The 15,263-nt window shown below is 43.6% G+C and overlaps 1 protein-coding gene across 2 annotated transcripts in view; it reads left to right on the top strand.

Annotated features, from left to right (window-relative positions):
• The window catches only part of LOC126561539 (glutamate receptor 1-like), a 57,623-nt gene that overhangs the window by 24,838 nt on the left and 17,522 nt on the right, over positions 1–15,263 (top strand). For both annotated transcript variants that reach the window (XM_050217752.1, XM_050217753.1), the window contains exon 3: positions 782–1,039. In XM_050217752.1, coding sequence (XP_050073709.1) covers positions 782–1,039 — 258 coding nt within the window. The remainder of the gene's footprint in view (positions 1–781; positions 1,040–15,263) is intronic.

Here is a 15,263-nt window from a genome sequence, read left to right as displayed (position 1 = left end):
TATTTTCTAAATTATGCTCATTGCGTTTAACCTGTGCTACTCTCGAAAGACCCGTCGCTCAAGTCAATTAAGTCCCTCAAATAGCTTCCACACCATCTAACACGCTATCCTTCCAACCAGCTTATCCTGCTAATCAAACTGCCAAATTACGCTCCGCGACAATTCAATAAAATCGATCCCATCGACCCGAACTGATGAAACCTCCGGAGGCATATAATATTGTTTCATCAGTGCGTTATGTGGTGCGAAGTGGGTTTTTGATGTTGCTGCTGACAGTCCCAACAGCATCCAGACCAGCAGCATCCGTAATACGGTAATTCCAAGGCATAAACGGAGAGCGTGAACACGGTAATGGGATTATTTTCTACAGCTTCAGCTCATGTAGCGTGCATCAATATCCTAAGCTCGGTGCGAAGAAAAACATCCCATCGTGTGGGAGTGAAAAACAGCTCATTTGTGGAGGTAGATGTTTGGATAATAATTCAATTTGTCTTACAATATTACCTCCAGCCTACGTCAAAGCACCTGTGTGTCGCAGTTGATGGAAACTTATTTACTCCCAAGCAATTCGGTTCAGTTTTTGTGAGAAACAATTTCGGGTTCGTTTTATGTTTTTCCTCGCTGTTTTCATTTAACCACCCTCCCAGAATTGTACAGCAACTGCTAACTTTTGATCATCCGTCTAACTGTCTCACGTGATGCGAGGTAGTAAATTTATCAAACATTCACTAACACTAACGTCGCACGTATCATTCCTTGTCTCTTTTCTCCGTCGACGCAGTTTGCAATCAATTTTCCCGCGGCGTTTTCGCCATGCTTGGAGCCGTCTCGCCGGATTCCTTCGATACGCTGCACTCGTACAGCAACACCTTCCAGATGCCGTTCGTGACGCCCTGGTTCCCGGAGAAGGTTCTCACACCGTCGTCCGGCTTCCTCGACTTCGCTATCAGCATGCGGCCCGACTACTATCAGGCCATCATCGATACGGTGCGGTACTACGGTTGGGATCGGATCATCTACATGTACGACTCGCACGACGGTAAGTTAGAGTTGTGTTTTTTTTGTTCTTCTTCACTTGCCTAGGGCTTCATGAACTGTACACTATCTCGGCTTGTCTCGTCATCAGTGTCAAGAACACGGTGCTAACGAAGAAGGAGGGATTGGTGTTGTTTCTAGCATGGCATGTCTACACCAACCTCATAAAACAGCGTGCGTTGTGGGTAATGAAATACTCCGGAAAGGAATTTATTAGATTAACAATTTCACGCATACCGCTAAATAGCTAAGAGATAATACTTGACGGAACTAAAATGTCGAGGAACGCGTTAAAATGTGTGCTTTTTCGAAGTTTTAGAGAATATATTTGAATAACTTTTGTTAATAACTCGTTAAGCAAAGCTGCTAAATAATGAGTGAATCTTATCTACTCTAATCCACATGACTTCATTTAAAACATCATGCATCTCATAGCAAGACCAAGAGCGCTTTTTATAAGAACTTGAGAGATGTCGAACACTTTTTCTAACTGCTTCTTCAACTGTTAAGAAGCTGTAGACACTCGAACAAAACGATGTCTGGCTGACAGGATACAAAACCTTCATAGAGAGAGTGACTGGAGATGTTTTTGTTCCAGAGAGTGATTCCTAGGATCGAACCGCATGTCACACACTTTGCATTCTGAACCGTTTTTCTATCGTTTGATGCGATTCCATCGATGTGCTTGATGAACAAAAAACCGATGCATTTGATCCTGTTTTATCCACTTCTTAACGAGTATATGAACCGCAAAGATATTGTCAAGCAAAGGTTGGTGTTTTTAAAGACATAGAATTGAAATTTCATTTAGATAATAAACAAGTTTGTTTAAAAAATGCAGTTAAATGAGTGGCAACTGTTAGAAATATCGTAAAACGTCGTCAATGATAAAAATATAAGCTCTAGGTCTCCACCATCAAATAGTGATGACTTTGAATTTTTTATTTCCATTATTTCATGACCTCGAAATTATCTTCGTGAAACACTGCACACAACAAGATCGCAACAATATTGATGATTAAGCAAGGTTGACGCTCCACAGCATATGGAAATAATATTTTGCTTCAATATCAACCTGCTCATGACGCAATGTGGTTATGTATGATACCGATGTTTCTGTAGATGCTACACAATACCGCACTGACATCTAATTTCATTCCTATCATATGCAGACTGTGTCCAAACTGCAATCGAAAGACGAGCCCAAGCCCAAGCCAGCCCAAGCCAACTATCAAAGCGCTCAATGAAGTTCATCCGACTTTTCCTCGTTCCCATTCCATGCACTGCAACAGTGCAGCAGAACGAAACAATCCCGAGGAACAACTTTCATCGGCCATAAATTGCTACCGAGTGAAGTTTTCTTGCCCTGAAACCACGAAACCCGGTATTGAGGCCTTAAAAATACATGCTCTCAATAAATATTCTCCTTTACCGGCACAAACCGATCAAACTACCGCTGTAGCTTCGGAAGCTACACTCTATAACTTTTACCGACAACCAACAAACCCTCTGGGCACTCTCGCTTCTGTTGCACCTTCACATCAGAAACGGTGCAGTTTATTTTCCCTTTTCTGGGGGAAACCACCCACCGAGAAGGGAATGGGAATTCGAAGGGGTGAACTCCGTTGAGAGAAGTGAATAATTGTTTCATCATTTCATTGCACCAACTCGACTCCGGCTTCCAATCGATCAGCCGTAAAAGCGATCGTAAAGGAAAGCAGTTTTATCGCAAGCAAGCAAGCCGGCAACGAATGGGAGCATGCCGTTGGGGCAATTATTTTCCCATTGAGCTTTTCATGCGGTACGCTTGCATTTTACGACCCAATTTAAGGATCTATTTGCTGATTTGCTCGTGATGCACTTGCGGATAAAAGAAACATTAGAGTTTATTTATTTTGCTCGCGCCGGTCTCGAATGGTGACTGAGATGTTCTCTTTATCTTAATTTGATCCTTTCAGAGAAAATAGCTCTTACCTTGTGCGCTTTGCGTCAGTTTGCAAGATAATTCTTTTGACTGAAATAAAAGTCCTTAAAAAAAGGCATCTCGGTCCGAATTACTTGCAATGTGCTTTAAACGCAACCACTGCGGTGCCTAGTGAAATCGTCTCAACCGTCTAGTCCACAAAAGAAACGCCTGGGAGTGAAAAGTGTACCCGAACCGAAACGGTTATTCTGGTGTCGACAGGGTTCCGAATGCGGATGCATAATTTCCTGCCAAACCCGTTGCCGTTTTTCCTGTTCCCGACCTAGTTAAGCTCCGGAACTGATGCAACAACCGGCCAGGACCATCCTTCCTACAACCTCCAGAATCTTCAACCCTGCCCTTTTTTTGTACTGTGTACACGGATTTAATATTCCATGATTCCCGAGCGCTGGCACTCATCACACGGTTTACTGGCAGAGCGGTACTGCCACTCGGTCCCATCGTCAGCGTCCCTTTGGTGGTTAGAGCTCCTGCTGGTGCGACATAGTGCACCGAAGCTTGCAAAGTCTTCCGTCAGTCGACAAATTTCATTTCCCCAGTCGAAATGAAAGTGCGGAAAAGAGGAAGAGGAGAGAGCCTACCACGCCAACCCGGGAAACTGTTCCCCGGAAGAGGCAGAACGCTTTTTTCCGTAGTTCAGAGCTTCCCACTTCTGTCTTGCTGTGTTGCTGTGTTGCTTCCTGATAAATCACAGCGATGTGCCATGGTGCGTACTGTTTAAGTAGATTGTTTTGCCTTCTTTTGCAGATGAACTTTTGGCTGCTTGATGGTGCAGTAGAAGAAAAAAATTAAAACAGAGGAAAAAGGAGAAAAGCAGTAAGGGACAAGTGTTGGCATATGAAATATGTTTGTGAAGAAAAATACGATGCATTCGTGGTGCGGAATATCAACCAGTTCTTTCCTACTTTTTCTACACGTTATTTTCATTCTTGCAAATGAAAGTTTTTAAGTTTTCAACCCAAAAAACAGTTACTCCCTTTCACACTGCAATGTTTTGAGTTCCTTGAAGCTGTCCCAGGATGATCCACTCTACTGCAGGCAGATCTTTTAGTTTACAGTCCAAAAGTGAAGGAAATTTATTGCTACTGCATCTTCTGCTTCTAGCCCACCCTACTTCTAAACGTGTAAAATCCCAAAAGCCACCCGAAGAAACCATCCCAGACGAGTACAAAAAAACCCGGGTTTAAAACATAAACGCTCCAAGTGCAAAGTATTCCTCATTTGTGCTTCCCTTGCGTTACCCCATTTCCCACACTCGGTCCCACACTGTGAAACCTTCACCGGGTTTGTACCATCCACCTCTAGCAAACCATTACAGCTGTCCATATCCTCGCGTCACTCAAGGACTCGTTGCGTACTTTCCAGTGTAGGATTGTTAGCAGCACCGAGATGAAAAGAAAACACAGACCTAGAATAAATGCAAACATCAAGCGAGTACAAGTACAGTGGGTACGGTTTTCTCAGGCCGTGAAGTTTTGTTCGTAGCAAAAAATGGTGAGGCAGAAAAATATGACCAAACAGGTAGCATCCAGGTACCACCCGATGTGCCCAGATTACATTGCCTTACGATTTGCACCATTCCGACAGCCCCGGTTCAGATGTCCCGGGTGTCCTTTGTGTATCAGCTCAGTAATGCTCTGGCTAACATGCGTAGCAAAAGGCACAGACACACGAAACCTTCTAACGTCAAATGACATTAGCAGCAGAGTTCCCCCTAGATACCGAGCGAGCCGCATTCATCTTCATCAAACGCTCGAATGTGAATGTATGACAGTTTGAAGTAGATGAATAGTAGTCGCTGAATGGTGCTATAGTGTTCCCCCGACACGTACCAAGACACATACCACCCTGCTAGGCGGCAGCTGCGGACAAACCCGTCTTGATTCGTGCTGAGAAGCCCGTACAAAGAGTGATGACTTTTGAAGTGACAGTCGGGCATTGAAGAAACGTTTTACGGTGACATTTGTACGGCAATAGATAGACGCGAAGGGATGGATCCGGTTGTGGTGGATGGTCTTTTCGGGCCCGTGCCTATTAAATGCGCACGATGCTAGTGAAGACTCGTGATTAACACTTAGCAGAAACAATATAAACTTTATCACTACCTACACGCTTATGCTGTGTTGTTATAGGAACGACGACTAGCTGCCATGCAAGGGAAACGGTTCACTCTCAGCATGAAATTAAATCCACCGCAGCGCTCGCTGGGACGAGTTGAGAAAATGAGCTTCTTTCATTAAGATTATTCAAGCCGTTTGTACCTCTTGCGGTTACAATGTATTCTTTAAATTCTATCAACTTCATTATGGTATTCTGGTATAAAGTTGAAGCTCTTGCTTTGAGCCTTACAGTTAGGCAATGCGCATAGTTTAAGTTGATATTTAAGATTAATTCGTTTCGTTTATATTTCCATATTGATCATAAAGTAAGCTAAATAAGAATTTACAATAATACAACGCTAAGAGCGACCAAATTCCGCTTCCGGGCACACATGAATTGCTAATCGGTTTTGTTATATTTTTATGAAACTCAAATTAACATATGACACACCAATCCGATCCAACCATGTCTCTTCGAATAGAGTAACTGACAGTAAAGGATGCTGTTTGAGGACCTGACCCAAGTGCTGGGATTGAAACATTAAGACGCAAAAGCAATACACTATAGATAACACCAGTTGCCTACCAAAGCATTATGTACTAGCTCACTCACACACACACAAAAAAACTCAATACACATAAATCCTCATTCATTCACCCATCCCATCCGCCCTGCATTCCATGCCCGGCACTGGTTGAGTGTGGTGCTGATAGCAAAACCCCACTCCAGGAAATGGCCATCATTTTCCAATATTTATTGTAGTTTTATGTTAAACATATCAGTGCCATGATTTATGTACTGCTTTCACATTCTGCCCCAGCGCACCAGCTATCCCTGTACGCCCTTTCCCGTACTGTTGTGAGCCTCATCTCACGCCATCATCGCGCAGTGCTTTACATACTCCAGCATGACGCATGATGTGTGTTGTTCTTTTTTTAGTCGAATTTACCCTCCAGTCTATTCACCACAATTCGAAAACACACACTGCGAGTGGAGGATTACCGGTGAAAATGAAACGTCGTCGCAGGCTCTGTGCCTCGAAAAGGAGAGACCGAAAAATCGTAGATAATGAAAACACGTTCCCATACTTTGTGACAGATCATCAGCGGTTGATAAAGTCAAATTTCTATAAATTGTGATGGCCTAGTACATGGCACACCTAAACCCTACGTTTGGATGGTAGGAAGAGCTTAATACCATAACTTTTATTGCTTCGGATCTGTCGATAAGACGAGTGCCATCGTTCCTATAGGCATATTCAACCCCAAACAAACACGCATCACTCATGATGCGCGTGTCATGGTAGTTAGGAGTTGCAAAGCCACGGGATGTGTGGTCTTTGCAAAATAGTAGAGCGAGTGGCGCGCTGAAGTCGGAGGTGAAGAATTATGTAAATTTACTACCAGTCTAATCTCGTTCCGTTCATAACTCATGCTTTCAGGCACAAACCAACAGCAAATACGAGAAAAGAAAAAAACGAAACTAGTGAGATAAGATGAAAGCTTTGCATAAACAGTTGCCCGTACTGGCGCCACGTTATCCGTGACATTAGCTGCTAAATAAATCATCGTTAAATTGATTCATCTCTGTTCCGCGTGAGAGCCGGAAAACACAAGGTTGTAGGTTTGAAGTTGTACAAAACGGGCCACGCCTTTATTCGTGTTGTAGGGCTTTCCCGAACAAAACTTCCACCTATGTTATCCCGTTTTATTTAAACAAATTTCCCATCAAAAACGGGTAAACGAAAAGTGGAAAAAATAACATATTTCATCCCGAACTTTGTTTGGGAACTCTTGCGGGAAAGGTTTACAATTTATTTCACCATATAAAGCAACATTCTTCATACGTACATCCTTGACGATGCACTCCTATCACGCATAATGTCGAAAGACTTAACATAGGCTCAGACATAACGGCACAAAAAAAAAACGGTGAGAAAATAAAATGGTGGAGAGTGAGTTGGTACAAATTTTCTTACCCATGTGGTCCTCCGTGTTCGCTGCTCGTGCTTTTCCTGTGGTTTTTAATATTCATTACACATAACGGCTACATGTGCGGCAACCGTACGGTAATGGTATTTAATATCTTTCTCTCTCGTGTGAGGAGGGCCCATTGACAAATACTTTCAGCAAGCTAACGGTGCACGTAATGGGGGACATACTAGGGGGGAACGGAGATGGGCAATGCAGTGCACCGACAACCCCACACTACGCGGTCGAACGCGGGTGGCATTGTGAATGAAGGTAATCAGTAATATAATAATATGAAAACTTTACATCTTTGATGTTGCCCGATACACGCAGGAACGGCGGGAAGGATGAAAGTGAGTAGGCGAGAGGTGAATCATCTACCACATACTTGAGTGAAATTTGCAGCCAAAGACCGTAAGTGTTGGAGAGAACGTTGCAACTGCTACTGCTGCTCTTTACATGAGCTAAGGTGGACCTGTTTGGTATCTGATGTGGTGATCTGGGACGGGCCACTGTAAAACTTATCACAACTGCCACGGAATCGGGCAGCGAGAGAGTGTGGGCGAGTGAGAGTGGAAAGCACGAAGAACAGGATGATTAGACATGGAGCTTTCTGCTTTAACCTCAAACTTTCCTCAAAAACCGCATCCGTCGAAGCGGCAATATTTTCTACCCAATCTTCTTACTCCAACTCCAACGGCCAGGATATGCACAAAGCTGGCCGCAAAGGTGGGCGTGCAAACTTTCCCCATTACCGGTCCCATTTGGCATTCCGGACGGGCGAAGATCAAAACCGGCCCGGCATTTCCGTGTACCTCGGTGGTACCCCGTTCTAACCAACAAAACCCAAGAACCCGCAGCGTCCTAGATAAATCACTGTTCCCGCTTGTAGTACAAGAACGTGTGCAAGTGTTTGTGTCGTTTCGGTCGTCGGTCCCGACGACATGCAACAGTCTCGGAAGAAGACTGGCGAGAATTCCTGTCCAGCAAACGTAAGGGAAGCGTAAGCACACAAAGCCAGAAAGGACCAGATTACGTGTCGATGAATGCGAACGATGTCTTCGTGCTTTGGTCACCTACCTACCGCTGCTGGCACGTGGAACAGCTTTTGATCTTGGTTGCCACAAAAGCGAAGGATTACATACAAAAATTTTGGACCACATTCCAACCAGCACGGCAGCTCTAAATTCCATTGAGTGTGCTGAAATCCGGCGGCAGCATCACCAACACCGGACACACCTTACCCCGGCATGAGCCGGGAATGCCCGTAGGATGGAGGTTGTAAAATCGCTATGCAAATTATGGATCCAGGAATAGAGGAAAGACGCAGGTTTATCGTTCGATGAATGTGAAGTTGTTGAAAAGTTTTAATTAAAGATGCCAAAAAATCTAAACAATTCGGTGCATGCGAATGTCCAGCAGGAAAATATGAACCGCAAAAATTGACCCCTTTCACACGGTAAGCCTTTCAAGCAACCGTAAGATACAAAGCGATCTATGAAAAGGTAACTAAAAAGTATAAACCAAACTCCACTCAAACTGGAAACGAAACCCCCAAAATGTTCTGTTACAAGAATCGTTGACAAATCGTCAAACAAACACAGCCATTTGAACTTTCTAAGTCGAGCTATAAAAGCCCACAAGACTCACCACGTGCCACGTAGAAAGGTTGTGCAGCCTGAGTCGGATGTAGGACGTCCCAAAGGGAAGCGTCGATAACTCAATCCAGTTAAACCAACCAAATCGGCAACCATCCCATTCGCTTTCTCGATGTGACATATGACGGGGACAGGCTGCCCGACTATCTTGTGCATCAAAAACCCCTTTTTTGGCATCGTGTCTTGCCGTTTGTAAACTGTTTATCATGTGTGTTTTATGGAAGACAGCTCGACTCACTCAACTGGATGAAGCCGAGATCACTGCAGCAAAACAATCGTACGAGCTAAGCTGTCGCCGAACGGTTTGCAGCTGATGCATGCACTTTAAAGCTCAGTCGATGGTGTTCGATTTAAGGGAGAGATTTGTGGCTTGATGTTGGAAATCAAGGACTCGAAAAGATAATCGCTCCATCAACAGAGAGGCAACCTGTATCAAATTTTGTTTTTGACAGCATAATAATAGCCAACCGAACATGGACAAGTGTTATTTGGATGTTTGTGACAGTTTTATTATCTGTAGATTTTCTTCGATTTTTAGTTTTCAATTTTATGGTGAAATAAATACAAAATCCTCAAGCATCAGCAAGATCCCCGGCGGTGCCGATGCGCGATATCCTGGGACAGAAGGAATACAAATATGCGCGGATTCTGTTTGACTTTGCCAAAGAGATGGGAATCGTCCCTTGATCCCTTATATCTCTCCCTTCCCGCGGATTGTACGCACTATTGCCCTATTAGCTGATTGTAGTTTGTTATGTTTATTTGTGGTTTATTTGTTTGTTACACGTTTGTAACGGTGGCATCGAAATGCGCCAGTCGCTAATTCGGCCTAAAGAGCGATAAGAATTGGTTTCGAAGATCTAAAATCTTAACTGGCGATCTTGCCGTTGGCGGAATGTCTGGCGGATTCGATTCTGGAGTAACCTTACAAGGTTATAGTGGCTATCGGATCTATGCGTTTTAAAAGCAACAGGGTCGCCAGCAACATCATTGCATCACTGAACAAATTGAATTAGGTTTGGGAGACGTCAAGTTATGACTGGCGGCTTGTCGGAGTTCGTGAGTTAGATGCTACTGTAGCTTCACAAAGTTGTAGTGGTTTGTGCGTTCTGCTGATTGTGTGGCCCCCAGCCACAACATCCAAATGCTGACCACGAAATGGAGTTGCGAACACCAAAAAGTATCCACAACGAAGGGGGTTTTCTTGGGAGCTGAAGCTTAAATGAAATGAGTGTGAAGCTTTCACACTCACAATTCTTTAGACTGGAAAAAAACACAATCACTGCATTCGGGCGTTGAAATTTCTTAGAAATTTCATCTCAGTTCGATGAAATCAATGAAACATATATAATATATTGTTTTCCGAATCGTGTGCTTTTCCCCGAAGGTCAGCAGTGCAGTGTGTACAAGTTGTTATTGCGTTTTAGCAGTGTTCCGGGCGTGTTTTAAAGCAACATACAAAAACAAGAACCCAAGAGCCAACAAAACACATTTACCACCATCACTCGAAAAGCAAATGTTTTTGTATGATTTGTGTTTTATTTTTAAATTGAATGTTCTATTTGAATCAAAGCCATTTTGAAGAAAACGAAACCAAAAGCACAACATCACTACCGTTCGAATTGTGAGGGGTGTGTTCTTGCTTCCGTTTTCATTCCTCTTGCCGTGCTTCTTTTTCCGTTTCTCCGTTCCGAAACACAACAGCAGCAGCTAGTAGAATTGAATGGAAAGGAATTTCATTACTTGCAGCGAAACCTTTCAGGTTCAATTTCCGCTCATTGAGTCGTCCTTTTTTGCCGTCTCTTCTTGTGAAGTCGATCTTAAGCATCCATGCCGGGAAGGTTAGCGCCAATGTCTTCTGCTACCGTGGTCGAGTTGCTCGGACGAGTTGTTCTCTCTTTTGGGGTTCCGTTCCACAAAAAGACCACTCTCGAATGCGCCAGACTCCAGTGACCCAATTGGACGTGAACAGTCCAGACCAAGCGCCAAAAGCATATTCTATACCACCCTTCAAAGGGATCTAATTTAGCCGTTCCTATATTTTCCCACCGACCGACTGCATTAACACCGGCCCTATCTGTGAAACAGCACAACTGATAACTTAATTAAACCCTGACAACAACTAAGCAGAGGACGTTTAGCCCTAGCCCGCTCCAACACTACCACAACATGTCTGTTTCTTTGATCAAACAGAAACCCTTCTCGAGCCCGAACGCGTACCACATCATTCATCGTTCAGGATCGTGCTTCGAGAAAACTTGGCTCCCGCTAGTTACCGACTAGTGGACATGACCGGATTATGCAAGCCATTTTGTTTTATTTTACAGCACAAAAGACAGCTCAACGGAGTAAGTCCCGTCCGTTTGTTGTAACTCGGGATATCCTTCTGATGTACAAGCCGTTGCGAGTTTGATTTTCTACCATTAGAATTGCTCGCAAAACCATCTGCCAGGATGCTAGTATTTGCTCAGAGCACAATGCGCTTCCATTCTGGGACCCTCTAGTGATGGCCAAATAGTGCAGCTAGAAAGCTTTTCACCCTCGAATTTTGTTCTTCTTGCACTGAAATAAGAACTTGTTTAAATGTTGCCTTTATTTACACAAAAACAGCCAACAGTAAGCCCGCTTTCGCCGCGCCAAAAGTGAATATCTGATACCCCGCGGGGGGATAAAAGGGACATGTGAAACCATCACGAACAGTCGTGCCCATGAGTGATGCTTGAGTGTGGATTCTTGTGAGTGTTCTGTCGTATGCAAAGCACCGAACCCGGTTCTCTTTTCTTGACCGATACCACAACATTTACCACACCAAGGTTGGGCGTTCCAAAATGCGTCGTTCGGCATGGCGCGGTGTTTTCTAGATTCCAATTTCGATCCGTTCAGAAAAGTTGTGTTTCGTATATTGTGTGTTCTACAACTTTGGAGCGTTGTTTGGAGCACCGTGCCGGATTCGATTTCCCTCCAAGCATGTAAGTTTGTTTGCACATGCCAACAACCATGACAACACATCACCGAGGACATTTAAAGGCCACCGTGAGAAATGTATATGACGAAGGTTGCTTCATATTGCAACGAAATCCGAGAAAGACCATCGTGACCACCAAGCGGCACACGATGGCACGATGAGTGTTGATTTTATGTTGACATTTGCCGTTTTGCCGGATGCAGTAGGGTTGCCCCCTTTTTTTTTTTTTTTTTTTTTGCTTTCGCTCAACCATTATCCGCGGGCGGGTCAACAGAGTGAAAACAGGCCAGCAACCTTCATAAAATTGTAAGATGAGCACCGATTTTTTCTCTTCGCAAGGAAAAACCTATCGAACAGACAAACAAGCGAAGATGGCTTAAAGGATGTGCACACCAACAAATCGTTAAAAAAGGGCGATTCCATAGCAGGCAGTCTTCATCCCAAAAGCGTTATTACTTTGGCACAAAAAAGGAACACAAACTGGTGATCGGATTACACATATTGCAGAGTGACTGCAGAGAATCTGTGAGCGGAGTGTGATGGGAAAGGGACAAAACGAACCCGCAACAACGTTATAGAAAACCCATCAAGATATCAAATCAAATTTCGATCGTTTACTCAATTTAATGTTCTTTTGTTCAAGGAAAGCCTTTCAGACCGTGTCTGAAGGTACAAGCAACTCGAAGCACGATTGCCAAAGGTTCATCTACCTACGTGGAAGAACCACTGTAACAGTGTGTTGCCCATCCGCTGCCATACACCTCACCAAAGCGTTATCCAAACTTCTCGCACTGCATTATAATTGCGGTTCAAATGAAACAATAACAAGCTCCAAAGCATATTCACAGCACCCAAGGATCGGCATGCAAATTTGTTCCAACGGCTAGAGCTTATGTGCTTAAACTCTCCCCCTTCAAGAATCGTTACGAATCGTGTTTAATCTTTATTCTAGATTTCATTAGAAGGCAGCGCACGCGGGACGCTCCTGAAGCTCCAACCTGTATTTCAAGGGTTTAAACGATAATGATACAGCTTTTTTGATTTATGAGAGAAAATGCTCGTTCACCTTCACCCATCCAACCTACCGGCTTTTCTTCGTAATGGAACAGCGTGTGAGGGTTTAACAAAAATACCCAATGCTATCTTAAGCCAGACAATATGCTGCCGGACATTTGTCGGGTTTTGCTATTGTATTGGAGGTTCTCGGTATTATTTCCTAACCTTTACACTCCACCGTTACTGGTTGTTAGACGTTTAATCAGCTGGGAGTAGAAAAAAAAATCCGACACCCATCCGACTAGCTGATGAGAAAATAGAGCTACAGAAAACGAGCGTAGCAAACCATCACACACACTGAAAAGTTGAGGCTGTGGCTGTGGAGTCACGGTGAAGCTCAACCGCAAGGCACAGAACATAATCTCCGGTCGTTGGCAGTTGGTACTGCGCTCTACCGTTCAGACAGGACCTTTCTATTATCTACGCACCGACACACATACATATACATGCATTTCAACTGGTTCGTACATCATTTCCTTGTTTTATGCACGACAGCACAACGAGATAAGGCAGTGGTCCTGGTAAGCTCCGTCCAATGGTCCAATGGGACATCGGTGCATTATGCAAGGGTGTGCCAATGCTACCCATGTGCATTTGCAACAGTCTAGTCGAAAAGGAACAACTTTTCACACTGGAAACACCATTCACAGACCTAACACACAAACACACGAAGGGACCGATGATCATCCAGCCCATACAGACACAAGACACACCTTGACGCTTCTCGCAACTCCAAGGGAACCGACGGTTGTCGTCGTCAGTTGTTCTGCTTCTACTTCTACTGCTGGTGCGGTGTTTTTCTCGCCTGATGTAATTAGTATGAAAATGTCGTCCAACCGAATAAATAAGCTCTTTTCCGCATTCATCCGTTATTTTCCCGACCATAATCCCACAATTCTTCCACTACTACTCCCTTGCATGCTTTCCAAATTCTAAGCCCTGAGTTACTACGTCGTGAAAGGCAAATTTGCGAACGAAAACTTTGGTCTTTCGTTTTTATCGTGCACTGTGTTTTTTCCTCCTCCTTCTACGCCTGATAGAACTCTCACCGAGCTTACATAGTAGCACATCTCCGCTATATCATTGACACCTCATTCACTGCGTGTGAGTGTAAGAACACTTTGTTCGGGATGGCATGGGTTTTCTCAAACAGCTAGTGTCGAGGTGTTAAGCGAAGTGCTAAAGCTGAAAAAGCCGGATTAGGGGAACGCACAAACCATCGCCCACAAGGATCACGTCAGAAAGGGAGAGTGAGAGTTTCCCAAACTCCTGGGACATGTCAGTGAGGCGATGTTCTCGCTTTCCGCATCGAATCTGGGTTTGTGCGAAGGGATCGAAGTACTCGAAGCTGTAATAGGGAGATTTGTGATTCTTGCACAAGCATGAAACTAGAGGGTCCAAGGAACTGAGACTTGCGAGCTCAAATATTGTGATGTTATTCGATTTGAGGATGTTTCCAGGATTCGATACGACATCGAACTCAAACAGGAGCTCATTGTTCTTGCATCTTGTCTTCCCAGAACGCCACAAGGACGAGTGGTGACGTTTCGAGCATGAAGCATATAGATGATGCTTTCTTTTCGCTGAACACACTAATGCTTTCAAATTAACTTCTGATTAATAAAAGCCTTAGGAAGAATTTTGTCTAAAGCCTATATCCTTCAAGAACGCTTCAAATTCAGTGACCTAGTTATATTGACATTTTGTGAAATTGACAAGGCCCTATTATTAATTGCAAATTCTTGCCCTATTTCTAACCTTCCCGAAACGAACTGAGACAGCCGATGCTTTAACGAAATACTTTCCAGATCATTATCTCGGTGCGATGTGCCAGTTAGGAAAGAATTTCTTAAATTAAATATCTTTAACATGGACTCGTTATTGAAACTCATCAATCATTTCGTCCTTCAAGCTTCAATTAGAAATAATGAAACAAACACGGAAAAGTGAAACGAATCAAGCAGAAGAAGAAACAGTCAAAGCATTCAAGAAATTGAAGAAAAAAAAAGAAACTCTACCAGCCGGTTTTCCAGCGTCAGAAAATTACTGTTTCGTAGAAGACCCAACACAAACACAAACACACTAGCCGATGCAAAATATTCACGCTTAATTTTCGCGCCATCCTTCCGGGAACTTTGCACATCTAAAGCGTCCCTTTTGATGCTTCCCGATTCAATCAATTTCATCTTAATTACTTTGGAAAAAAGGGTTCAAATGGGAGGACTGTGGGGATTCCGGTGGGCTTTACTAAAAGTATTTGTAAGCTATGCTAGTGATTGATATTTTAAACGTGCAGCAGTGCTTTTTTATCTTTTTCAGGAGCGATCACCTAATTAATCGCGAAATAAACCTATGTCACGTGAATTGTTACACCTGCTTGAAACAAAGAATGCTTTTGAAGATTGTTTTTGTAAGGTAGAACTGCGGGAAGTATCATTGTTTGTAATTTCATTTAGAGTTGCGAAAAACACACGTTCACTTGTAGCAAACCTATC

This window comes from Anopheles maculipalpis, chromosome 3RL (assembly GCF_943734695.1).
Source record: "Anopheles maculipalpis chromosome 3RL, idAnoMacuDA_375_x, whole genome shotgun sequence".
In the NCBI taxonomy this organism is placed as follows: Eukaryota; Metazoa; Arthropoda; class Insecta; order Diptera; family Culicidae; genus Anopheles; species Anopheles maculipalpis.
The sequence above is the reverse complement of the archived record's forward strand: the minus strand, read 5'-3'. Positions and strand labels throughout refer to the sequence as shown.